The 26,705-nt window shown below is 49.4% G+C and overlaps 1 protein-coding gene across 5 annotated transcripts in view; it reads right to left on the bottom strand.

Annotated features, from left to right (window-relative positions):
• Positions 1 to 2,836: 2,836 nt before the first annotated feature.
• LOC135238219 (DDB1- and CUL4-associated factor 1-like) overlaps positions 2,837 to 26,705 on the bottom strand; it is a 45,634-nt gene continuing 21,765 nt past the window's right edge. For 4 of the 5 annotated variants that reach the window (XM_064305971.1, XM_064305975.1, XM_064305974.1 and 1 more), the window contains exons 12-24: positions 25,967 to 26,136; positions 24,917 to 25,041; positions 18,313 to 19,609; positions 16,112 to 16,310; positions 15,187 to 15,269; positions 14,810 to 14,894; positions 14,393 to 14,626; positions 13,800 to 13,893; positions 13,126 to 13,230; positions 12,636 to 12,709; positions 10,125 to 10,217; positions 9,556 to 9,838; positions 2,837 to 6,476 (exon numbers count right to left, since the gene is read on the bottom strand). In XM_064305971.1, coding sequence (XP_064162041.1) covers positions 6,418 to 6,476; positions 9,556 to 9,838; positions 10,125 to 10,217; positions 12,636 to 12,709; positions 13,126 to 13,230; positions 13,800 to 13,893; positions 14,393 to 14,626; positions 14,810 to 14,894; positions 15,187 to 15,269; positions 16,112 to 16,310; positions 18,313 to 19,609; positions 24,917 to 25,041; positions 25,967 to 26,136 — 2,901 coding nt within the window. In that variant the 3' untranslated portion in view covers positions 2,837 to 6,417. The remainder of the gene's footprint in view (positions 6,477 to 9,555; positions 9,839 to 10,124; positions 10,218 to 12,635; positions 12,710 to 13,125; positions 13,231 to 13,799; positions 13,894 to 14,392; positions 14,627 to 14,809; positions 14,895 to 15,186; positions 15,270 to 16,111; positions 16,311 to 18,312; positions 19,610 to 24,916; positions 25,042 to 25,966; positions 26,137 to 26,705) is intronic. The other variant, XM_064305973.1, reaches the window with a different exon arrangement.

Genomic DNA, 26,705 nt, shown 5'->3' with positions numbered 1-26,705 from the left:
GATTAGAACCAGTGATCGGGCAATTAGGGCGAGAGGTAAGAAGGGACTGTGCGACCCGAACTGTGCGTGACAGCGCCCCCTACCAGAGGGGACAGGAGCTGAGTGTTCATTGGGCTCACCCCACTGTAGGCTACTACATGGAAAGCATACGTTAAGGCTGTTTTCAGCGTGTCCTGTAGCCTATTGTTTGTAGTAGACTAACAATAAAGTAGGCTACTAGTATTTTTTGGAGCCAAATATTAGTGATTTAGTGCTTTTGTTTGTATTATTTTATGGCGACTGTTATTCTTAAGCTGAGAACGTTCTAAAGTCATATACATTATTAGTCGTCGAAAAGGACTGCCAAAATCTAATTCCGTTTTCATCATTCAAAATGATCGGATTGCTTCAAATCATGGACCAACAACAGATCCAGCTATTTTCCCAGTTCCAAGCACAGTGCAGGTGAATGTTTATTCATGTATTTATTTTGCAGTGAGAACGATTGCCCTCTTCTGTGAGAAGTGGGAATGACAACCTTGCGCAACGCGAAAGGCAAACCCCGTTTAAAATCCTGTAAAACATGCAGACGACCGGCGGTGGACAGGAACAGCCCTCCGGCTCGGCGGCGGCGGCGGCGGCGGCTGAGGTCCGCGCGGACTCCACTCTCATTTCCTCCGCGTGAGCAGGCAGAATGGAACTGCCGGCGACACGCTGAGAGAAAAGCGATTTCCTTTTTCCATTACGTCTCCCCGCCCGTCACCACAATGAAAGCATTCTCTGCACCCTCTCAGGAAATTGCGTCGTTCAACCAGGTGAATATAGTCAACAGCCTCTCGAGCCAGGTAAAACCCCATTACCCACCCCGCTGAGGGGGTCCACATGGACTCCGACACCTGCCCCCCCCCCCCCCCCCTCCCTCCTCTCTCTCTCCTCCCCCCCCCTCCTCTCCCTCCCCCACCCCCGGAGCCGGTAACGCAGCCCTGGGCGTCACGCAGCGGCAGCAGGCGGGCGGGTCAGCGCTCGCATCTCTTTAATTCCACACGTCGAGCAGCGCGGACCAGGCGAGCCTTCCCTTTACCGCTAGCGACCATGCAGCCATGGCAACCCCACACTTACCTCAATGCAGGGTATGAAGCACAACCCCACACTTACCTCAATGCAGGGTATGAAGCTGATGCAGAGGACTTGTGATAAATGACAGGACTGACCGAGTCAGGCCCCTCCACAGGAAACGGACAGAGGCGTTTGAAGCGATATAACGATGGTGTGTAGGCAGTGTAGTACTGTATTCCTACTACACATATTTGGGGTTTACCGGTATTTAGCATTATATCAAGGATGCTCGTCTGTGGCCCATCTGAAACAAAGGGCACTCGTCCAGTCGTAACACAGGACACCTAAAACACCAGGTACCTAAAACACCAGGTAATTCTGTCCAATCGTAACGTACAGGAATCTGTCAAACACTTAATCTTAAATCGACATTTCATGCTTCTCCCCCTTTTTGCCCCAATTTACTCTTACAGTAAGGGTGTCTATTTATATAGCGCTTCTCTCACACTCAAAGCACTTTACAGGGATGAGGGGGGAACTCCTCAACTACCACTGACATTTAGCACCCACCTGGATGAGGCATGGCAGCCATTTCGCACCAGAATGCTCACCACACATCAGCTGAGATAGAGAGGGAGAGAACGATTCTGTAGCCAGCGAAATCAGGGGATGATTAGATGGAGAGAGCTAGCATGGGAATTTAACCAGGACACCGGGGAACCTCCTTGCTCTTTGCTATAATTGTCATGGGATCTTTAATGACCAGTGAGTCGGGGCCGGAGTTTAATATCTCATCTGAAAGACAGCAACTCCAACCGCACAGTGTCCCCATAACTGCACTAGGGCATTGGGGATTTGTGAGAGCAGGCAGAAGATCACCCCCTAGTGGCCCACCAACACCACTTCTAGGATCAACCTGCTTTTCCCAGGTGGTCTCCCATCCAAGTACTAACCAAGCCCACACGTGCTTGGCTTCAGCCTTTCGGCAGGAGCAAGGTGCATGGTGGTCAAACATCCACCAAGTGGCACTTCTTACCACACCACCATCTACCAGTCTGGCTCACACAGACACAAGCTGGAGGAAGACTCTTTGCATACAGGTCAACAGGTGGATCATGAGCGCCCAATCAACCAGTGGGCATCAGAAACGCACAAGAGTCATGCCAGCTGCCTGAACCCGTCCGCTCTCTGGACAACACAAGCGCCAAACTGTGTGCCACCCCGCGGGGCTGCGGGCCGCAGCTGGCGCCGGTACAGTCCGGGTTTGAAACCAGGCCGCGGGGCCCATCCATACACTCCAACAGTGCCTGAAGAGGACGAGCCACCCAGCAGCCCCGTGGATAAGCTGCAGGCTGCACACTGAACCAAAACAGACAGCTTACACCTCAGAGCAGGGATAGAAAGGGCAAATAAAGCTACCGAGGAATGTGTGAGGGACAGGGACCAAACAGGAAACCTGTGGACACAAACTCTAAACTGAAATAGGAATTGCACCACAAAAAAAATCGTGTTTACCGTCATCGGTCAAAAAAAAATTAGGGTGTAGATATTTTTTCCCGCAGACTCAGAATCACCACTCTTGATTGGTGGACTGTCTCTGTGTGATGAAACTTCAGTCACTGTAAACAAGGTGATTCATCCATGCAGTCTTTCCACAAAGCTTTTCCGAAACCAAATGGCGCCATCTGGCTGGTCTACACTGGTATTGCAGTTCATTACACTCATTTAGATTCTTGCAAAAGGCACATATGCGACATACTGTCCAGTGTTAATGGACTTACAAGAAAGAAAAAAACTATCATAAAGAAAACATTTTTATTTTTTTATTTTTTTATAGTAAAAATAGATTAGATACAGGTTGTACATTTGCCATTTTCAATACCTTTACATTTGTGGCTTTTATAAAATCTATAATTAAAAAGTCAAAACAAGCATATCCTCTCAAGATAAGAGAACTATTTGTGAAATTAAGACTTGCACTTCAACACACTTTCTCCACAAACTAGTATTCCCTTTGCAAAACTGAAATTTTAATGAGTATCTCCACTTAACTCAGAAAGTCACCAAAAAGCCAAAACAATAATTCTGCAGCCCCCCTATTATTTCTGTTATAATTAACAGTCTAACACTGACCCCTACTGGCCCCTTGGATTTGTGAACACGTGAGCAATTACAGATTAGGGCCGGTGTTTTAAGTTCATTTAAATAATACTGTCAGTAAAAGTCAAATTAAAACATGCAAAACTTAGACTCCAAGGTGTCAGCTGATTAAGGCATTTTACTGGAAATGATCTCTTGTAATGACTGCATTTTTAAACTCATTTTATAATCATAACATGACATCTGAGTTTTTGCTAAAACAGAATGAAATGTGTGCCACAAACCAAGCCATCCAATGCACTGGCCCTCCAGTGTTCCCACTGTGAGAGACTCTCACTGACTCACTGGCCCTCCAGTGTTCCCACAGTGAGAGACTCTCACTGACTCACTCTGGCCCTCCAGTGTTCCCCACTGTGAAAAACGCTCACTGACTCACTGGCCCTCCAGTGTTCCCCACAGTGAGAAACGCTCACTGACTCACTGGCCCTCCAGTGTTCCCCACAGTGAGAAACGCTCTCTGACTCACTCTGGCCCTCCAGTGTTCCCCACAGTGAGAAACGCTCACTGACTCACTCTGACTCACTGGCCCTCCAGTGTTCCCCACAGTGAGAAACGCTCACTGACTCACTCTGACCCTCCAGTGTTCCCACAGTGAGAAACGCTCACTGACTCACTCTGACCCTCAAGTGTCCCCACAGTGAGAAACGCTCACTGACTCACTCTGGCCCTCCAGTGTTCCCCACAGTGAGAAACGCTCCCTGACTCACTGGCCCTCCAGTGTTCCCCACAGTGAGAAACGCTCACTGACTCACTCTGACCCTCCAGTGTTCCCACTGTGAGAAACGCTCACTGACTCACTCTGGCCCTCCAGTGTTCCCCACTGTGAGAAACGCTCCCTGACTCACTGGCCCTCCAGTGTTCCCCACTGTGAGAAACGCTCACTGACTCACTCTGACCCTCCAGTGTTCCCACTGTGAGAAACGTTCACTGACTCACTGGCCCTCCAGTGTTCCCCACTGTGAGAAACGCTCACTGACTCACTCTGGCCCTCCAGTGTTCCCCACAGTGAGAAACGCTCACTGACTCACTCTGGCCCTCCAGTGTTCCCCACTGTGAGAACGCTCACTGACTCACTCTGGCCCTCCAGTGTTCCCACAGTGAGAACGCTCACTGACTCACTCTGCCCTCCAGTGTTCCCCACTGTGAGAAACGCTCACTGACTCACTGGCCCTCCAGTGTTCCCCACTGTGAGAAACGCTCACTGACTCACTCTGGCCCTCCAGTGTTCCCCACAGTGAGAAACGCTCACTGACTCACTCTGGCCCTCCAGTGTTCCCCACTGTGAGAAACGCTCACTGACTCACTCTGGCCCTCCAGTGTTCCCCACAGTGAGAAACGCTCACTGACTCACTCTGGCCCTCCAGTGTTCCCACTGTGAGAAACGCTCACTGACTCACTGGCCCTCCAGTGTTCCCACAGTGAGAAACGCTCACTGACTCACTGGCCCTCCAGTGTTCCCACAGTGAGAAACACTCACTGACTCACTCTGGCCCTCCAGTGTTCCCACAGTGAGAAACGCTCACTGACTCACTCTGGCCCTCCAGTGTTCCCCACAGTGAGAAACGCTCTCTGACTCACTCTGGCCCTCCAGTGTTCCCACAGTGAGAAACGCTCACTGACTCACTGGCCCTCCAGTGTCCCCACAGTGAGAAACGCTCACTGACTCACTGGCCCTCCAGTGTTCCCACTGTGAGAAACGCTCGATGACTCACTCTGGCCCTCCAGTGTTCCCACAGTGAGAAACGCTCACTGACTCACTGGCCCTCCAGTGTTCCCCACAGTGAGAAACGCTCACTGACTCACTCTGGCCCTCCAGTGTTCCCACTGTGAGAAACGCTCGATGACTCACTCTGGCCCTCCAGTGTTTCCCACAGTGAGAAACGCTCCCTGACTCACTGGCCCTCCAGTGTTCCCACTGTGAGAAACGCTCGATGACTCACTCTGGCCCTCCAGTGTTCCCACAGTGAGAAACGCTCACTGACTCACTCTGGCCCTCCAGTGTTCCCACTGTGAGAAACGCTCTCTGACTCACTCTGGCCCTCCAGTGTTCCCCACTGTGAGAAACGCTCAGTGACTCACCCGAGCAGCTTTATTATCGGAACTTCACTGAATAATTATCGGTGGACGTGTGTGTAAGAAAATTTGAAATGCTAAAATATAAAAGGGGCAGTTTTTTTCTTTTTAACACTTCTGTTCTGACGTGAAAATGTGCTGTAAAATCCTGAGATGTCCAACGGCCTCTGTATAGCGATATGGCGGTGTGGCGCACCACGGCTGCAAACAGGGAACCACGTAGCAGGAGAAGGCGGGGACCGGAGGAGCCAAAATGGGGCGTAGCTTCAGCTACAGGAAGTGACACGTCTCGCTCATCCGACGGCACTGAACGGCAATCGGAAACCAGCAGCGTTACGTGCGTGCGCTCGATTCATGGCGGACAAACACCCCTCTCTTCAGCACGGCCCATCACACCTAGTCCTGGAGAGTCCATCATCTTCATCAGCGACCAGTTTAGACCCAAAAATCCAGGCGAGGCGCATGCTTTACCCAGCAGTCCCTGGGCTCTTGAGCACGTGTCGGTGAGGGCCAGAGCTCACGCTGGACGATCGAGGCTCGCGAACGCCGCGTTTTCCGCCAGACGCGCGCTTCCCCTCGCCGTTACCGCGAAGCGGGCGGACCGCGGGCGCCAGAAAGCGGAGACTGTCACACACCGTGGGTCCCACAGAAAGCGGTTCACAAACACATTTTAATGAAACTCAAAGAAATATATATTACGTGTACATTCACTTTCCCCCCCCCCCCCCCCCCACCGCTGGAGACCTTCTGCTCAAACGCTGACAAAGCCACTCATAATGTCATAAAAAACTAAGCCTTTTTTTGTTTTTAAGAAACGCTATAATACAGGTGCGCCGGGGTCCGCGCGTGCTGGGGCTGGCCCGTGTGGGGGGGCTGCTCCCAAAAAGCCCCAGCGGCTCCCGCGCCTGGGGGGGGTGGGGGGGGGATGGAGCCGTCCCACGCGCACGCCTCCCTCTCAGACCCCCGCGTGTTCCGTGCGCGTGGGCGCGCGTCGCTCTCTTCCTTCCACCCGCTCAAGATGCTAATGTCAGTTCCGCTTCCGCCGGGAGCGTCAGCCCGCAGGACCCTCTGCCCCCCCCCCCCTCCTCCCTCCTGGGGAAGCGGGGTCTCGGGGGTCCCCCGTGTCGTCCTGGTTACGCCCGCTCCTGTTCACTCGTTCAGGGACAGGATGATGTCGTCCTCCAGGTCCGAGTTGTCTGAACTGTCTGCTGCAAAGACAAAAACGAATCATTTCCCTGCGTTCCCACCAGTGTGCATGAGTGCAACCAGTCTACACTCCCTCACTCGCGCTCTCTCTAGTATCTCACACTCACTCACTATCTTTAAATAAACATTCAGCCCTTTCATTCAATAACATGGATTTACTGTCTTGAGACCAGTGTTCCAGCTACAGCCCATGATTATTTTTAGGGTTGCATTGATACATGGGTTGACTATGAGAATTGACTTGCTGTTTGCATCATTGACTGCAATCGGGACATCAGCCAATAAGATACATTTTGTTGGTGGCAGTGCACAGATTATGCTAAACACCTCAGGTTTACCAAAGTCAACTGCATGGAACATCATGAAGAAGAAAGAGCACTGGTGAGCTCAGTAATCGCAAAGGGGCTGGTAGGCCAAGGAAGAACTCTGCAGTTCATGACTGAAGAATTCTCACAATAATAGAGAGACACCTGTCGGACAGATCATAAACACTCTTCGGGGGCAGGCGTGGATGTGTCAATGACTACTGTCTGGAGAAGACTTGAACAGAACAGCAGAGGCAACACCGCCATGCAAACCGCTAGTCGACCGCAAAAACGAGACGGTCAGGTTTAAGTTTGCCGAGAAGTACCTAAAAGAGCCAAAAAAAGTTCTGGAAAAAGGACTTGTGGATGAGATGAAAATTCACTTGCATCAGTGATGGCAAGAGCCAAGAGTGGAGGCGAAAGGAAACTGCCCAAGACCCAAAGCACGCAACCCCCCTTATCTGTGAAACACGGTGGGGGTGGAAGTTTGGGCATGCATAGCAGCTACAGCTGGCTCACTTGTCTTACATTACTGTTGCTGAAACTGCTGATAGCAGCAGGAGAATGAATAGGACAAGTGTTTGGGGACTTTTCTTCATTATGGTGAGGTCTTTCTTGGACTACCAGGCCCTTTGCGATTACTGAGCTCCCCAGTCCTCTCTTTCTTCTTAATGGTGCTCCAAACAGTTGATTTTGATAAGCCTAAGGTTTGGCTTATGTCTCTGCTTTCTACCAAATTTCTCAGCCGCTTCCTTGACTTCTCATTGGCACAACACTGGTCCTCATGTTGACAAATGCCAATAACAGACTCCAAAGGCAATCAACATCATGACTAGATACCGGAAGCTCACTGGTACTTGCACTAAAGAAGCAATTGAGCACACCTGGCTAATCAGAAACACCTGCGAAGCCATTGGTACAAAACATTACGGCACCCTGAAATGGGGGACCATGTTTAAAAAGTGCTGTTATTTCTACAGGGTGAAACCAAAGTGTACAAAAATACCCATTAATAAAAGCAGAGAAACTGCACTTTAACCACATCTGAACAGTTTGCTTACAAATCTAAAATTATAGAGTACAGAGCCAAATCAAGAAAAAATATGGCTTTGTCCTAGATGCTGGAGCTCACTGTATACTCAAAACGTAGTCAAGTAATAACTATGGACATCAAGCTGGCACTGTTGCAAGTATATTTGGCTTGCTAGCTCTTACAAATTTCCAGTTTATTTGAGTCAGAATTCATTTAGAACAGCGATCAAACTTTTTCAAGCGCTACCTCATAGCTACTTCAACGCAAACGTCCCAGTCAATCAGAACTGAGTATTCAGTCATTGTATATTGATTTTGTGGACACACACCATTTGTGAGCTGAGAATAAAATTCTGTGTGTCATATCTGACATTGACTGTCTGTGTTTCTTGACAAAACAGGCTAAGCACTAAGACGTTTTTATAATGGAAAAACTTGATGTGTGTTATGTGTATTCGCAAGATGCTTTCTAAAAAACAGATTCGTCCCCATCTTTGGAACTTTGGAATCAAGCACATTATGCAATCACTCGATCTGTGAAATTACTGAAAATTACCGTCCCCAGTATTGGCCAATTGTGTTGTTTACACGAGGGTATTGGCCCAGAATGTTTTTTCACATCGGTGCATCCCTAAATTTTTTACAACACACAGAGTACTATAGTCAGTGACTATTTTACACCTTACAGACCACGGGGTACTACAGGAGAGCCAGTGACTATTTTATACCCTACAGACCACACAGTACTACAAGATAACCAGTGACTATTTTACACTGTACAGGTTGCACACGGTACTACAGGAGAGTCAGTGACTATTTTACAACACACAGACTACAAAGTACTACAGGGCAGCCATTGACTATTTTACACCCTGCAGGCCACACAGTACTACAGGAGAGTCAGTGTCTATTCTATACCCTACAGGCCACACAGTACTACAGGAGAGTCAGTGACTATACTATACCCTACAGACCACACAGTACTACAGGAGAGTCAGTGACTATTCTATACCCTACAGACCACACAGTACTACAGGAGAGTCAGTGACTATTCTATACCCTACAGACCACACAGTACTACAGGATAGCCAGTGACTATTTTACAACACACAGACTACAGAGTACTACAGAGCAGCCAGTGACTATTTTACACCCTGCAGGCCACACAGTACTACAGGAGAGTCAGTGACTATTCTATACCCTGCAGGCCACACAGTACTACAGGAGAGTCAGTGACTATTCTATACCCTACAGGCCACACAGTACTACAGGAGAGTCAGTGACTATTCTATACCATACAGGCCACACAGTACTACAGGAGAGTCAGTGACTATTCTATACCCTACAGGCCACATAGTTCTACAGGAGAGTCAGTGACTATTCTATACCCTACAGGCCACATAGTACTACAGGATAGTCAGTGACTATTCTATACCCGACAGGCCACACAGTACTACAGGAGAGTCAGTGACTATTCTCACACCTTAGAGTTCCTGTTCTTAAAACAACTCGGATGCATTCCAACACAGAACACCTGCTATTACATCACACCTGCAGCTAACATTTTTACATTATATGTTTTTACACATGTGGACATTTCCTGAGGCAATTCAGCTTTAGTTCTTTGCTCAAATTGAACCCGTAACCTCTTTGATGCAAGCCCAGTTCCTTTACCATTATAGGTCTGCTGACCCCCCCAAAAGTACACATTTCTGCAGACACCCCATCTGCAGCCTGTACTCACTGTTCTCCAGGATGAGCTCATTGTCGTCGTTGTCGTCGGAATCATCGTCGTCATCATCGTCGTCGTCATCGTCGTCCTCCTCTTCCTCGCCATCAGCCTCCAGCAGGCGGGCCACCTCTTCGTCGTCGGAGGGGGAGAAGTCGTGCTCGCCGTCCTCCTCCTCTTCCTCGCCTCCGTTCTCGTTCTCCAGCTCAGCCAGGAGGGGGTCCGTGTCCATGTCGTCAAGGTCATCGTCCGAGTCGTCGTCGTCTTCGTCGTCCTCATCATCCTGGTCCTCGTCGTCCTGCCGGAGATGAGGGGGCCACAGTCACAACGGTGTTGAATAACAACGGGGCTCCTACGCTCTGAACCCAACACCTCAAATTTATGAGCTAATGCCCAAGGCCCATTCTGTCCAGTTAATCTGCCTTCCCAAATCACTCCGTATGGCGAACTGGCTGTAATAACATTAATAACAAGCTTTCAATGTGTCCGGTGGGAACGTGATGTCATAAGAGAACAGCGAATGGGACGCAGGGTCTGAGTATCTAGAGGGCCTGAAGAGTCTGCGCTATGACCGTCACTGTCACCTGGTCTTCCTCGTCCTCCTCCTCCTCGGCCAGGCGCTGCCGCCCCACCTCGTACAGGCGGCACACCGTGTCCATGTTGATGGAGTCCTGGTTCTGTACAGAAAGACAGAGAGAGAGACAGAGAGAGAGAGAGTGACAGGGAGAGAGAGACAGAGTGAGAGAGCGATCCCAGTCTATGGGGCCCATCTAAACATAGGAACAAAGCTTTAACAGATACTAGACCATGGGGCCCATCCACACAGTGGAACAAAGCCTTAACAGATACCAGACCATGGGACCCAACCACACATTGGAACAAAGCCTTAACAGATACCAGACCATGGGACCCAACCACACAGTGGAACAAAGCCTTAACAGATACCAGACCATGGGACCCAACCACACAGTGGAACAAAGCCTTAACAGATACCAGACCATGGGACCCAACCACACAGTGGAACAGAGGCTTAACAGATACTAGACCATGGGGTCCACCCACACACTGGAACAGAGGCTTAACAGATACTAGACCATGGGGCCCATCCACACAGAGGAACAGAGCCTTAACAGATACCAGACCATAGGACCCATCCATCCACACACTGGAACAGTTCCTTAACAGATACCAGACCATGGGACCCATCCACACAGTGGAACAGAGCCTTAAAAGATACCAGACCAAAGGACCCATCCACACAGTGGAACAGTGCCTTAACAGATACCAGACCATGGGGCCCATCCACACACTGGAACAGGGCCTAATTCACTTCTTTTGAGGTGAACATTTCGTTTAATTTTGGAAAATGGTCCGTCCGGAAGCCGACACTGATGAAGAGCGGTGTCATTTCGAACAGCGAACTGATCCAGCTGAGGATCAACTTCATGCGTAAGTATATTTCTTATGATCATATTGGTAAATATGTGTACTGTATTGCAACGTATCTGTGTGTTTGTAGGAATATCCAGCAACGTGCGCGTTTGTAAATTCCCACACTACGAACGATTCGAACTATTGCATCTCAAAATTATAGGCTAGGCTCTCTGCGTCTTGTGTTAGAAGTATCAGGTAGACTGTATGTTTTTCGATCATATTCGTAATAAATAGCTCATGCCTGGCGTGTAGTGGCGTGGCTAGGATTCTAAAACTGATGTCCTTGCACAATCGATATTAGCATACTCTAAGTAAGTTCGGGAAATAGCAATAAAAAAACCACTTAGCTAAACAGACCTAGCCTAGTTCAGATTGAGGCATTGTTATTGATGAGTTGCGTGTAGTTTAGTTGGAATATCAGTGTTTATTTAGTTAAGCTAATGTTTTTTTGTTGATAGCTTGCATTATTTGTAAATGTGTGCTGTATTACATTCTCTGTGTGTTTGTAGGAATATTCACTAATATGGGCGCTTGTAAATTCCCACACTACGAATGATTCTAACCATTGCTTCTCAAAATTATAGGCTACCTCTCTGCGTCTGGTTGTGTTTGTTTGGTTCTTTGTTTGTACATGATGTCACATTTCATAAATTTTGTTTTCATTAGTTAGTGGTTTGTCCCTTTTTTGTAAAGCACATTTAATTTTCACCTGTTGAAGGAAATGTGCTATATAAATAAAGTTTGATTTGATTTCACATTTCCTAACAATTTTGTTTTTATTATATTTGCAGAGATGTTGATCAGGAAACACGGCCTAGTTCACCACTAGCTAAGAGGCTAGGCAGACGTTGCAAGAGTACACCAGTCTCATCTCATCTTCCATGCAGTTTACTTCAATAAATGTTCTAAAATCAAAAGTTGTCTTTGTTTCTGTCTTCTAAATGGCTCACTGAGCCTTTGGTCTTAGTGGTGGGGAGGCATGCGGCCAGGTGTGAATAGCCTACTTAGCTGGCAGGTATTCCTACCCAATGCATATTCATTACAGAAAGGCAATTTGCCCTCCCATTCTCACCTGGTGTTTAAAAATAGTAGTCACAACACTAACTTTTAGCAATTTATTTTATATTTCTCATTGGATTTGCTAAAATATTTTGTCATCTTTTGATACCCAAGACCTTGAAGAACACATTTCAGTGACCAAAAGTCTTATTCACAATTGTTTAGTGTGTTTTATTACAACATTCCTGTGCATGTTCAAAACTACTGTTTACAGTTTGTGTGTTTTTAGAGCAGTTTACAATCCACACATTATTATGACCTACTTACTGCTGCCAAATTGTTGTAGCTGAGTTTGTGCTGAAAACAAAGATATGAAACACTTTGGAATCACTGTATATAAAGTTGATGAAATTTACACAAATGTCAGAGCATCGCACAATCACCAGTGTGCCTCATTTTACCCTTAGACCCCAGAGAGTTAACAGATACCAGACCATGGGGCCCATCCACACACTGGAACAGAGCCTTAAAAGATACTGGACTATAAGGCCCATCCATGCACTAGAACAGAGCCTTAAGAGGAGGATCCATCCAGCAGCTTAATTAGAACAAATGTTCCAGCTATAGTTACTGTCCCTGCTGAAAGAACAGATAAACCTTACCTCAATAACTGCCAGGTAGCAGTCTTTGGTGTCTGTGCAGAGATCGAAGATGTTCCGTTTTACATCGATTGTAGCTGCGGGTGGGAAAACAGAAGATGCTTCATGCACGTTTCCTAAAGTGAAGCCAACATGACTAACCTGGGTCTTAAATACTGATCGAGGCTTATGAGTTCCTGGATTTCAGCAAACCTGCGCCATTTCCTGCCATATGACCACCAGGTCTGATGAGGGCGTTTAGGCTTGACTTGATGTAGAGCGCCGCCCTACTGGTGACATAGTGGGTTACACAGCCAGACCTCACGTATGGGGGCTGCTCCAATGTGAACTGACCAGTGGTGAGTTACTTCCATCCTGATATCAGGAATTCACCTTGTTCCATTTTAGCTTTTAGTCGATTAGCTGAATTAGATAGCTTAGCACTGGGCCAGAATGCTAGCCTGAGCCCCCACCAGTCCTCCCTGGAGAAGACAAGACAGCAGACTGCCCTCACCGATGGGTTTGTAGTCCGTGGCATCGAAGGTCCTGAAGGAGGAGCCAAACGGACTCTTCATCTGCTGATCCATTATGTCGTCCTCATCGTCGGCCTGCAACATGGCTGGGAGCAGAAAAGCCATCACAGTTTACCGCTGTTCAGAGGTTTCTGCCATCGGCTGGACATGCCTTACTCATTCAGACCCAACTCTGCACTGAGCACGTCATGCCTAAATCATCACTGGCACTGGCTTCCTGGTTCAGAATCTGATCTGGCATCAGCAACCCATACCCTCCCCATTTAAGACTAAACTCTGGCATCAGCAACTCATGCCTTTGTTACAAAGGCAATCGGTGCCAATTTGTTCTCACTGGAAAAACTACACCACAGACAGGTCTTCAAAACAAATTCACCTTGTATTCCAGACTTCCAGCACCTTAAAGAATCAATATCAGTGACCGTAGCATGGCTGCCCAACCCTGTTCCTGGAGATCTACCATCCTGTAGGCTTATTTGGCATACCGACTCTACTAATTAGCCTCTCAATGAGCTCTCTAGCTGTTGAATAATGTGTCCTTTGTTAGGGTTGGAGTGAAAACCTCCAGTGCAGTACATCTCCAGGAACAGGGTTGGGCAGCCCTGCTCAACACCAATAATAGGTCCCGCTGCCCACATCCACCCCTGGGCCTTACCTCCATAAATGACGGTGCCATTGTTGTTGAAGACCATCCTGCACTGGTCTAGGGCAGGCACGGTGTGGAGGAGATGATAGGTTCGCAGGTCCCACTGACACTCTAACTAAGGAATGCAACAAATTGCAGCACAGAATGAGCAGCACCAGTAATGTGAACTGGAACCAATCAAACACTAGAACATTCACACTGGAACCAATCAAACAACAGGACATTCAGAACATTCACACTGGAACCAATCAAGCAATAGGACCATTTATGCTGGGACCAATCAAACACCAGGACCATTTATGCTGGGACCAATCAAAAAATCAACATTCACACTGGGACCAATGAACAATATCGTGCAAGTTGGATGCAGAAAGATATCTCTGCCGCTTGACTCCCAATGACGAGTTTATGACACTGTAACCCCCTGACCCCTAATGATTAGTCTATGATACCGACTAACCACATGATCCTGAACAATTAGTTCACACTGCAACCCTTTGATTAGCTTGATCTCTCATGACTAGTCAAACAGCAGTGATAGCACACTCTCGATAGCACATCTAACTTAGCCCCCAATGAACCGCTAGTTTAAGGCAGGATACGATCTCCGTGTTGATGATGACTTCCAGCCCGTTGGGGTGGAAGACGCCGCTGATGTTCATGTTGAACTTGTCAAACTTGTGTATGGCCTGGGCGGAGCGCACGTCCCACATCACCCCGTCGTTCAGCACCAGGTCGTCTGTGGGGTTAAAGGTCGCGCAGTTCCGCTTGTAGTTGTTGGCCAGGCCGGGGTTGTTGAGGGTGAGGGTCTTCTGGCCGGTCTGGATGTCATATATCTGGAAAAGTATGCAAATAAAGCACACTATAATACTAACTTTGGAAAAGCAATGCAGCAAAACGCATACACTTGGAATTATCCAAACACAAACGCTATTGTGTAGACAGAATTAGCTGATCAGAAATGTGGAAGATCTGAAAAAGGAGTTTACACGACTAAAATCACAGCGGGGAAGACTCACGTGAGCTATGTGCTCCTTGGTGCCGATGACCCTGTCCTGCGACAGTTTGCTGAACTCCACGTAATGGTCGTCTAAAAAGGAATGCCTGAGAAAGGAGAGAAAACCGCTCATCACGGACCTGTTTTCAGCGGGACAGAGTACTGAATAGAAGAGCTGAGGAAGTTCTTGTGCCTCGAAACGACGAAGCTGGGAAATGGGACTCCCTGTGTTTTAGGCACAGGGGTCCAGGCAGAGTGTTTGGGGGGGGTAGGCAGAGGGGTCAGGCAGGTGTGTGGGTGGTGGGGGTGGTTTAGGCAGATCGAACAGGGGTCCAGGCAGAGTGTGTGTGTGTGGGGGGGTGGTTTTAGGCAGTCAGGGGTCCGGGACTCCGCACTCACTTCATGATGAAAACAGACTGCATGCCCCACAGGGCAGACAGCGGGTAGCTCCACGAGGCCGAGGTCAGCAGCAGGGAGCCGTCCTGCGTCAGAGAGAGGGAGGAGTCAAAACACAGCTACATCCAATCAGAGGGAGGAGTCAAAACACAGGGCTACATCAGAGAGAGGGAGGAGTCAAACACACAGCTACATCCAATCAGAGAGAGGAGTCAAACACAGGGCTACATCAGAGAGAGGGAGGAGTCAAACACACAGCTACATCCAATCAGAGGGAGGAGTCAAAACACAGGGCTACATCCAATCAGAGGGAGGAGTCAAAACACAGGGCTACGTCCAATCAGAGGGAAGAGTCAAAACACAGGGCTACATCAGAGAGAGGGAGGAGTCAAACACACTGCCACGTCCAATCAGAGGGAGGAGTCAAACCACACGGCTACATCAGAGAGAGGGTGGAGTCAAACACACAGCTACATCAGAGAGAGGGTGGAGTCAAACACACAGCTACATCCAATCAGAGGGAGGAGTCAAACACACAGCTACATCCAATCAGAGGGGAGTCAAACACACAGCTACATTCAATCAGAGGGAGGAGTCAAAACACAGGACTACGCCAGAGAGAGGGAGGAGTCAAACACACAGCTACATCCAATCAGAGGGAGGAGTCAAAACACAGGACTACGCCAGAGAGAGGGAGGAGTCAAACACACAGCTACATCCAATCAGAGGGAGGAGTCAAAACACAGGACTACGCCAGAGAGAGGGAGGAGTCAAACACACAGCTACATCCAATCAGAGCCTGTGTCTCTCCAGGACCAGGGCTGGGGACCCCAGCAGACCCTGTGGCTCTCCAGGACCAGGGCCGGGGACCCCAGCAGACCCTGCGGCAGTGTAAGAGCGGGGAGAGGAAGAGGGGGCGGAGCCTAACCCGAGACGGCTCCAGGTGCGTGATGGCCGAGTTGTGGCAGCTGTAGCTGGCCTCCTCCTGGCCGGTGAAGATGTTGTACAGCTTGAGCAGACCCGTGCAGGTGCCCAGCATGAGGAAGCGCTCCCGAGCAGAGAATGCGCAGCACATGAACCCGCTCTCGTCCTCCTCCGCCTCGCGGAACAGCGAGATGGGCCGGAACCTGGGGGGGGGGGGGGGGCACAGAACTCAGCTCAGAACAGGGCTCTGCGCTGACCTTTAAGCTTAGTCATTCAGGAGCGCTTTAATGCGTCCCAAATGATTTATCCAGTTAGCACACAGCACTGAGAGACTGTAAAAGTGCACTTTCAGGAGGAAATGCACGTTTACTATGGGAGCACCGCAGAACCCTGTGAAATTCTCTCACGCATTCCCGAGGGACAGGCAGCGGCAGGTACAGCAGTTGTCACAAATTTTCTACATCGTAAAATAATGATCAAACTGAGGCGAAACGTGAGGTGCAGCCTGCAGAGCAGCGGACTCTGGGCCATACGCGTTTCCTCCTGTTAGCGTCTGTTTCCCTCTCTGCTTTCTATCGGTCTGAATAAAGGCAGAAACACTAAAGGACAGCAGCCTCTCCCCTTTTATTAAAAAAAGTATATATTGACCGTAAACAGAACGGCCATTTTGACATTCAATCGGCGCTGTCTTAAACAGAGTCAACAAACTGACATCCTGTGCAGGAGCCCTGCGGGAATAGGGGGTCATTCCTGAATCATTGTTATGCAGATGACACACAACTCTTCTTTTCTTTCCCCCCCTCGGCCACACAGGTCAATGATAAGATCTCTTCCTGCCTGGCTGACATCTCTACCTGGATGGCCAGCCACCATCTGAAGCTCAACCTCAACAAAACTGAGCTTCTGTTCTTCCCCTACAAGACCTCCTTGCTTCGTGAACTCTCAATCACGGTTGATGACACCACAGTGACTGCCTCTCACTCTGCCAAGAGCTTGGGGGTGGTCCTGGATGACCAACTGGACCTCAAGGAGCACATCAAGGCAACATCACGGTCCTGAAGATTCCTCCTGTACAACATCAGGAGGATTCGACCATACCTGACGACGCACTCCACCCAGCTGCTCGTCCAGGCTATGGTGACCTCTCGCCTTGATTACTGCAACTCTCTCCTTGCAAACCTGCCAGCTTGTGCCATACAGCCACTACAGATGATTCATGCCGCTGCCCGACTCATCTACAACCTCCCCAAATTCTCCCACGTCACTCCTCTGCTGCGATCACTTCACTGGCTACCGGTCGCTGCCAGGATCCGATTCAAAGCCCTGACCCTTGCCTACACTGCCGCCAACAGGACAGCCCCCATCTACTTGCAGGACATGACTCAATTCTATGTGCCTGCTCGACCACTCCGCTCTGCGGCAGCAGGGCGTCTTGTAACCCCTCCCACCCGCCCAAAGGGATCACAGAGCTTCTCCACCCTAGCTCCCCAGTGGTGGAACGAACTCCTCGGCTCTCTCCGAACCTCCCCCTCACTATCCATCTTCCACCGTGGCCTGAAGACTCATCTCTTCAGACTATACCTAGACTAACCACCACCACGCTGTATAAATATTTAAAAAAAAAAAAAAAAAACCTTTTTTCCTGTCACTTGTTACATGTTGCCCCATCCCTGCACTTCTTGGTAAATTGTATTTGTCCTAATACTGTAGCTTATTCTTCTGCCTAGTTGGCTTTGCAGATGTTAGACCAGGATAGTGTTCATTGTTCTCGGCTAGAAATAGCTGTACAAAATAAGTAATTGTACCTTACTGAACTCGTGTTCAGCAGTTGTCTACGATCATGAAAATGCACTTTTGTACGTCGCTTTGGATAAAAGCGTCTGCCAAATGAATGTAATGTAATGTAAATGTAATGAATCAGATTCCTGGAGACTACTGACAACTTTAAGAAACATTTTTACCATATTCTTTCATGCAATTATACATTTTGCTTATAAAAAAATTTGCCCGCGATCTACTGGGATGCTTTCGAATGTCATTCACATCTAAAAAGGAGAAGTTTGGTCTTGTGCCAATCACAGTTTGAACAATCACATTTTCAGGCTGTGTGTACATTCTGTGTACAGGTCCTGCATTGCGTGCAGTTACACATCCCTGCCTGTAGATGTCAGTCTCGCCCGTCCGGCCGGAGAGGGCTGCGGTTACCTGCTGAATATGAGGTGCCGGTCGAAGCAGCCCCCGTCCACGCCCCCGTACTTGGGGAAGAGCACGCGGCGGGTGAGGCGGGAGGTGAAGCTGGTGGGGGCCTGGCGCCGCTGCTTGGACTCGGGGCACTGGTGCGGGGTGAAGAGGGAGAAGGGCGGGCAGGTGGCCACCGGGTTCTTGCAGCGGGCGTGCTGCTCGCGCAGGTACTCGGTGATGATGCCGTCGAGCGCGGGCGGCGAGGGCAGGTGGCGGTCCAGCTGCTTCTTCATGGCGGGGCTCTGGATGAAGGCGCCGTGGTCCGACTTCTGCCGCAGGACGCGCGGCCGCTTCCCGCTGTGCCCGCAGGGGGGGGGCGGGGGCCGCTCCCGCGTGAACATGATGCGCCCGATCAGCGGCGAGCCGTGCGGGGGGGCCCCCGACATCGGAGGGGGGGGAGGAGGCGGGGCCTGCGCGGGCAGGGGGCGGGGCTGGGCGTGGCCCAGCGGGGACAGCGTGTGCGCCCCGCCCAGGCGAGCCGCCACCCCATTGGCCAGCCGGGGGGTGCGGGGGAGCACCGCCCCGGGGGAGCCGGCGGGCACCACCACGACGGCGGCGGCGGCGGCGAAGGGCGGCGAGGGGGCGTGGCAGAGGTGGGCCATGGGCAGGTCGGCCTCCTTGGTGAGCGCGTTGGCCGTGTCCTGCAGCCCCTTGGACACCAGGTGGTTGCGGATGAGCAGCAGCAGCTCCTTCTCGGGGAAGGAGATGCGGGACTGCGCCACCACGTTGGCGCGCTGCAGCCGCGCCAGCGACACGTCGGTGCCCACCAGCAGCGGCTTGCCCGACACGCGCTCGATCAGCTCGGCGGCGTAGCGGCAGAACTTGACGTGCTCGCTGCGCTTGTCCTGCAGCAGCGGCTCCTTCATCAGCTGCTGGATCTGCCCGCTGCTGAACAGCGGCAGCTTGCTGATGATCTGCCGCACCGCCCCGCTGCGCGACAGCCCCACCAGCGCCTTGCAGGCCAGCGCCCGGATCTGGTCGGCGTCCGTGATGGGCATCTTGACCGTCAGCAGCGACAGCAGCACCTTGATGCCGTTGTTGGACTGCACCACGTTCCACATCTTGGTGAGGACGTTCTCGCTGGCCTTGGCGGGCTGCGGCACCCTGCGGCGGGGCGTCCCGGCGATGAACTTGCCGATGCTGGAGACACGCTTGTCCGGCGCGCACACGCAGTTGATCACCACCTGCAGCGCCGACTTCTGGATCTCCGCGTCGTTGACGAACACCTCGCCCTCCGCCACGCCCAAGATGATGCTCATTCCTGCCCAGGAGGGAACAACCCACGAGCAGAACGGATTTAAACAAACATGCATCATTTCCTGATGACCTGCGTCACTGCTGCTATTAATATCATCTGCATGATTATCTATATCACACACACACAGCTCCTGCCTATTATACAGGTGTGTATGCAAGTCCTGACCACATGGTCTTAAACGTAAACATGGTCTTGGTCTGGACTTTGGTTCTTGAGCCTCTAAGACTTCGTCTGGGGCTGGGTCTTGGCACATGATCTTGGGGCAAGACTGTGGTCTCAGACAAGGCCAAGTTCACTCTCTCCAGCATGCACAAGATAATAATCACTCCACTCCATTGTTAGTTTCTGTCATAATGTTGCTGCTGCAGAGAATTCTCTGATCTCTGAAGTTTGCTGTGCACTGGACTCGACTACCCCATGGCTGCCTAGTAACACAGCGATAGACAACCACTGTTCACCTAATAGCAAACATAATTCAATTAAAGTCTACTATCCCAACATCTAGCCCAATACAATAAGGAATTACCCATGAAGATTACCATAGCTAGCTAATTATTTTGACCAAAGCTAACTTAAAAGCAAAACAAAGAGGCTGGTAATATTCAAAATGTCTACTCTATCAATAAATTGTAGCTTTCTGTTCTTAGCATTCTTACTGATAGTTTAGTGAAGTTAGCAGTCTAAATATTACAAGTCTTTTATCTGAAAACTGGCTTGCTAGATCAACCTACTTCTTCAATGCAAGCTAACTGTAAAATTGTTAGGCATATTACTCATATCAGAATAGCTTCATGCAATATACATTATGTTTCCCGAAGATAGGAGTTTTGTTGTCAGTTTATGAAGCTGGTCACTGTGATATTCACAACAAATTTTGAAAAGAATTACAAATTTAAAAAGTCATGTGGTATGCAAACTTGTCAATGTCCATGATAGTGGTCATAGTTGTAAGACACTTGACGTCATGTTTCACAACCAAAAACACACACTTCCTGTTATCTTCAACTGTGTTGGCTACCTGAACATGGTTGGGCGGTCACCTAATTTGCATCAACACTTATGTGAATCGGTTTTTAATATGCAGTAGGGTGGATAGCACTCTTAGCTGGTCTGCACCAAGCAGCACAAATTGCAAGTGAATCTTTTGAAACGGCACTGAACAGTCGAACACAATGAAGGATCAGAGCAATACTCTGCGACATTCCAGTCTTACAGTTTCTTAGATTGGCTTTTATTATGAAGTAAATTTGGTTAGACGCCTCCCCATCCCAAAACATTCACACCGATAATGACGTTGAGAAAAGTGAACTCATTAATCTGCAGCTGTGCGATTCCAGTCATCTCCCCAAACGCTGGCAGTGATCAATCACTGATGGACGCTCTAACTAAATGATTATCATCTAAAATTACTATAGCGACTAATCACCGTGCCAAAATTCTAATCATCTCGCATGATCAGATTAACTTTTTGATCCCTAATACATAACCATTTCATTTTGAATTTCAGAAAACAATATCAAGTGGGTAATCAGGGAGGACTGGCAGTAAAATAACTGCAAAAATTAATCATACAAAAATAGAATTTGTTTTTTTTCCCCCCTCCCTCAACAGACGTGTCTATGAAGCAAAACCAACTGCTCTTTCACGCTTCACCAAACAGAAGCCATTCTTGCGGAAACATTTACATCGACCGAAGAGAAAAAGGCTGCCAGGTCTAATTTGTAAAACGTGCACGTTTCATCTTCTGCTGATGAAAATGTTGTTATTAATTCAACAAGATCAGATTTGCACCCCAAACTGTGCTCACATGGTGCGCTGAATTATTCAAAAGCCAGGAAGAAAGAATCATTTGACGAGGAAATCGTTTCTTTGGTTCAACAATTCACTTTGTGGATTTAAAAAAACAATGTGGAACTGTAATATTCGACGGGAGTAAGTTTTGATAGCTCAGGGGTATTTGAGATAAAAATAAACTCAGCGGACAGATCTTCTCTGCAGTTCTTTGGCTGATGGAAGAGTCAGCCTCAATCTGCTGTACTGCTGGAAGACTTCAGCTCATCAATCCCTCAAACTTAGTCTCTCAGTCTCAGTCTCTCAGTCTCAATCTCTCAGTCTCTCAGTCCCTCAGTCTCAATCTCTCAGTCCCTCAGTCTCAATCTCTCAATCTCTCAGTCCCTCAGTCTCAATCGCTCAGTCTCAATCTCTCAGTCCCTCAGTCTCAATCTCTCAATCTCTCAGTCCCTCAGTCTCAATCTCTCAGTCCCTCAGTCTCAATCTCTCAATCTCTCAGTCCCTCAGTCTCAATCTCTCAATCTCTCAGTCCCTCAGTCTCAGTCCCTCAGTCTCAATCTCTCAGTCCCTCAGTCTCAATCTCTCAGTCCCTCAGTCTCAATCTCTCAGTCCCTCAGTCTCAATCTCTCAGTCTCAATCTCTCAGTCCCTCAGTCTCAATCTCTCAGTCCCTCAGTCTCAATCTCTCAGTCTCAGTCTCAATCTCTCAGTCTCTCAGTCCCTCAGTCTCAATCTCTCAGTCCCTCAGTCTCAATCTCTCAGTCTCAGTCTCAATCTCTCAATCTCTCAGTCCCTCAGTCTCAATCTCTCAATCTCTCAGTCCCTCAGTCTCAATCTCTCAGTCCCTCAGTCTCAATCTCTCAGTCTCTCAGTCCTCTCTCAACTCTAGTCCTCAGTCTCAATCCTCAGTCTCAGTCTCAATCTCCAATCTTCAGTCCTCAGTCTCAATCTCTCAGTCTCTCAGTCCTCAGTCTCAATCTCAGTCCTCAGTCTCAATCTCTCAGTCTCAGTCTCAATCTCAATCTCTCATCCCTCAGTCTCATCGCTCAGTCTCAGTCTCAATCTCTCAGTCCTCAGTCTCAATCTCTCAGTCCCTCAGTCTCAGTCCCTCAGTCTCAATCTCCAGTCCTCAGTCTCATCTCTCAGTCCCTCAGTCTCAATCTCTCAGTCCCTCAGTCTCAATCTCTCGTCTCTCAGTCCCTCAGTCTCACTCTCAGTCCTCAGTCTCAATCTCTCAATCTCTCAGTCCTCAGTCTCAATCCTCAGTCCTCAGTCTCAACCTCAGTCCTCAGTCTCATCGCTCAGTCCTCAGTCTCAATCTCTCAGTCCCTCAGTCTCAATCTCTCAGTCCCTCAGTCTCAATCTCTCAGTCTCTCAATCCCTCAGTCTCAATCTCTCAGTCTCTCAGTCTCAATCCCTCAGTCTCAATCTCTCAGTCTCTCAGTCCCTCAGTCTCAATCTCTCAGTCTCTGAGTCACTCAGTCTCTCAGTCCCTCAGTCTCAATCTCTCAGTCTCTCAGTCCCTCAGTCTCAATCTCTCAGTCCCTCAGTCTCAATCTCTCAGTCTCTCAGTCCCTCAGTCTCAATCTCTCAGTCCCTCAGTCTCAATCTCTCAATCTCTCAGTCCCTCAGTCTCAATCTCAGTCCTCAGTCTCACGCTCAGTCCCTCAGTCTCATCCAGTCCTCAGTCCCTCAGTCTCAATCTCTCAGTCCCTCAGTCTCAATCCTCAGTCTCAATCCCTCAGTCTCTCAGTCCTCAGTCTCAATCTCTCAATCTCTCAGTCCTCAGTCTCAGTCTCTCAGTCCTCAGTCTCAACGCTCAGTCCTCAGTCCAATCTCAGTCTCTCAGTCTCATCTCTCAGTCTCAATCTCTCAGTCCTCAGTCTCAATCTCTCAGTCCCTCAGTCTCAATCTCTCAGTCCCTCAGTCTCAGTCCCTCAGTCTCAATCTCTCAGTCCCTCAGTCTCATCTCTCATCTCTCAGTCCTCAATCTCACGCTCAGTCCCTCAGTCTCAATCTCTCAGTCCCTCAGTCTCAGTCCTCAGTCTCACTCTAGTCCTCAGTCTCAGTCCCTCAGTCTCATCCTCAGTCCTCATCTCAATCTCTCAATCTCTCAGTCCCTCAGTCTCAATCGCTCAGTCCCTCAGTCTCAATCCTCAGTCCCTCAGTCTCAGTCCTCAGTCTCAATCTCTCAGTCCCTCAGTCTCAATCTCTCAGTCCTCAGTCTCACGCTCAGTCCCTCAGTCTCAATCTCTCAGTCCTCAGTCTCAGTCTCTCAGTCTCAATCTCTCAGTCCCTCAGTCTCAATCTCTCAGTCTCAATCTCTCAGTCTCTCAGTCTCAATCTCTCAGTCTCAGTCTCAGTCCCTCAGTCTCAATCTCTCAATCCCTCAGTCTCAATCTCTAGTCCCTCAGTCTCAACCTCAGTCTCACTCTCAGTCCCTCAGTCTCAATCTCTCAGTCCCAGTCTCTCAGTCCCTCAGTCTCAATCTCTCAGTCCTCAGTCTCAGTCTCTCAGTCCCTCAGTCTCAATCTCTCAGTCCCTCAGTCTCAATCTCTCAGTCCCTCAGTCTCAATCTCTCAGTCCCTCAGTCTCAATCTCTCAGTCCCTCAGTCTCAATCTCTCAGTCTCAATCTCTCAGTCCCTCAGTCTCTCAATCCCTCAGTCTCAATCTCTCAGTCCCTTGGTCCCTTAGTCTCCCAGTCCTTCAGTCTCAGTCCCTCTGGTCTTAAAGCCCCTCCTCACTTATTTCACCCCTCCAGCCCCACGAGCTCCAGCCTCTCTGGGAGTTGGAATGTGAACCCATGAACACTGTGTTGCGTGTAATGTGAACCTTAAAGTCAGATTTTTAAAAAGTTGGGGTAAAAAAAAAAAACTCTGATACTTTTTTTATCCAGTTAAAAAGTGTTACTTCCAGGAACACAAACGTGTAGTACCACCAAAGCATAAACTTGCCCTGGGGAAAGGTGGAAATGTGCGGTAAATCTCTATCAGTTCTGCACTTTATGGTGTTTTCCTGCTCTTACAGCGATTTAACACTCTGCATTACATTTTTCAATTAAGGCATGAACAGTCCAAGATGGCAGAATTCAGCGACTCATTTATCAAACTGCAAAATAACAGAAAGCACACGGCAGGGTTAGAGCATGATCAGTGAGAGCCGTGCCCATAGCAGCCTGCCACTTAAACCACCACAGTGGCGCTATCAGTAAACTATCAGCCAAACTCCATTTCACTTCAGCCAATCTGGAACATGAACGTAAAACAACTTACTGAAAAACTATTTACGTTCGTTCTTTAAATTTTAGTTCATGAGCAGAAATTCTGTTCATTAGATAAATGTATTTAGTTTCCTGACCTGACAGAACTGAAATGGAGCTGACTCTAGCCACACTATCTGATGCTGAAAGCCAGTGTGTAAGAAGCAGGCCGCTGTGCTGGAGCCAGTGTGAGGCCATTGGTGTTTGGGGTTTTAAAAAGGGGGGGTGTGCCGGGGGGACGTCCCGGCGCAGAGACTGACCCACGGTGCAGACGGTGGAGCCCCCCTCGTCCAGCACGTCCACGGCCTCGGCCAGGAGCAGCTGCGTTTTGTGGACCACGCTGAGGATGGCCAGGATGTCCAGGGCGTAGCGCACCGTGTCACTCCTGCAGGGAAACGGGGGGGGTGGGGGGGAGAGTTACACTGAACACAGTTACACAGACCAGAGTTACACTGAACACAGTTACACAGACCAGAGTTACACTGAACACAGTTACACAGACCAGAGTTACACTAAACACAGTTACACAGACTAGAGTTACACAGAACAGACTAGCACTGAACAGTCAAACCCACTAGAGTTGCAGTGAACAGTTACACTGACAAGAGTTATGCAGTAAAGTTACTACAGCTTTGTATAGTTACAACACACAGTTACACTGAAGTGTTATATAGACCAGACAGACAGAACCAGGTTCTGAGGGGGAGCAGTAGGAGGACCGACGGGGGAGCAGCAGGGGGACAGATGGGAGCAGCGAGGGAACAAATGGTGAGCAGAGTGGGAACAGATGGGAGCAGCGAGGGGAGCAGCGTGAGGAACAGATGGGGAGCAGCAGGGGGAGCAGAGTGGGGAGCAGTCGGGAACAGCAGGGGGAGCAGAGGGGGAAGCAGAAGGGAAGCAGTAGGATACAGAGTGGGGAGGAGTCGGCATTAGGGGGAGTAGAAGGGGGAACAGATGGGAGCAGCAGTGGGAGCAGAGTGGGGAACAGATGGGGAGCAGCAGGGGGAGCAGAGTGGGAACAGATGGGGAGCAGAGTAGGGAACAGATGGGGAGCAGCAGGGGGAGCAGCAGGGGGAACAGCAGGGGGAACAGCAGGGGGAACAGCAGGGGGAGCAGAGTGGGGAACAGATGGGGACCAGCAGGGGGAGCAGAGTAGGGAACAGATGGGGAGCAGCAGGGGGAGCAGAGTGGGGAACAGAAGGGGAGCAGAGTGGGGAGCAGTCGGGAACAGCAGGGGGAGCAGAGGGGGAAGCAGAAGGGAAGCAGTAGGGTACAGAGTAGGGAGCAGTGGGCAGCAGGGGGGACCCTACCTGCCGTAGTAGGTCCTCCAGTCGCAGGCGAAGGAGATGAGCTGCAGCAGGAGCTGGATGCAGGAGAGCTTGTGGAAGACCTCAGCAGGGCCCCAGTACAGCCGGGCCGGGCCATACTCGATCAGGAACTCCATCATCTCCACCACCTGCTCATGGGTGTAGGAGCAGGCCTGTGCGCACGTACAAAGACAAACATGTACACACGTACACACACACACACATACATACACACACATATGCACACGCACACACACACGTGCACACAGATATACATACACACACATATGCACACGCACACACACGTGCACGCAGATATACGTACAAGCAGAAACACACACAAGCACACAGATACACACACACACACAAACACAGACATATACACACACACATACATATACACAATTAATCACAAGTCTCAATTCAGTCAAATAAAAAGAAATTTAACAACTGCAACTTGTTCATTTTAAAATGTTAGAGAACACTGAACAGACTTGACTGAAGCTGAACTGAACACAGCCCTCTTTATGCAGCGAATGAGAGATGGGGGGCAGCCTGAGACAGGTCGTGGTGCTGGGCTGGGGTCTCAGATTCGAGGTAAATCAGTCTCAGAAAAGCTTTAAGGCTTGGAGAGATCTCTCACTCCGGACAGTGTGTGACCCCAGACGCTAACGCCACTTTCACACACACTCAGTAAATGCGCTAAAAGCCTTTAACTGTCCATTAGGACAAAGCTCAGAGG

This window comes from Anguilla rostrata, chromosome 13 (genome assembly GCF_018555375.3).
Source record: "Anguilla rostrata isolate EN2019 chromosome 13, ASM1855537v3, whole genome shotgun sequence".
NCBI lineage: Eukaryota > Metazoa > Chordata > Actinopteri > Anguilliformes > Anguillidae > Anguilla > Anguilla rostrata.
Note: the sequence above shows the minus strand (reverse complement) of the source record. Positions and strands in the feature narration are given on the sequence as shown.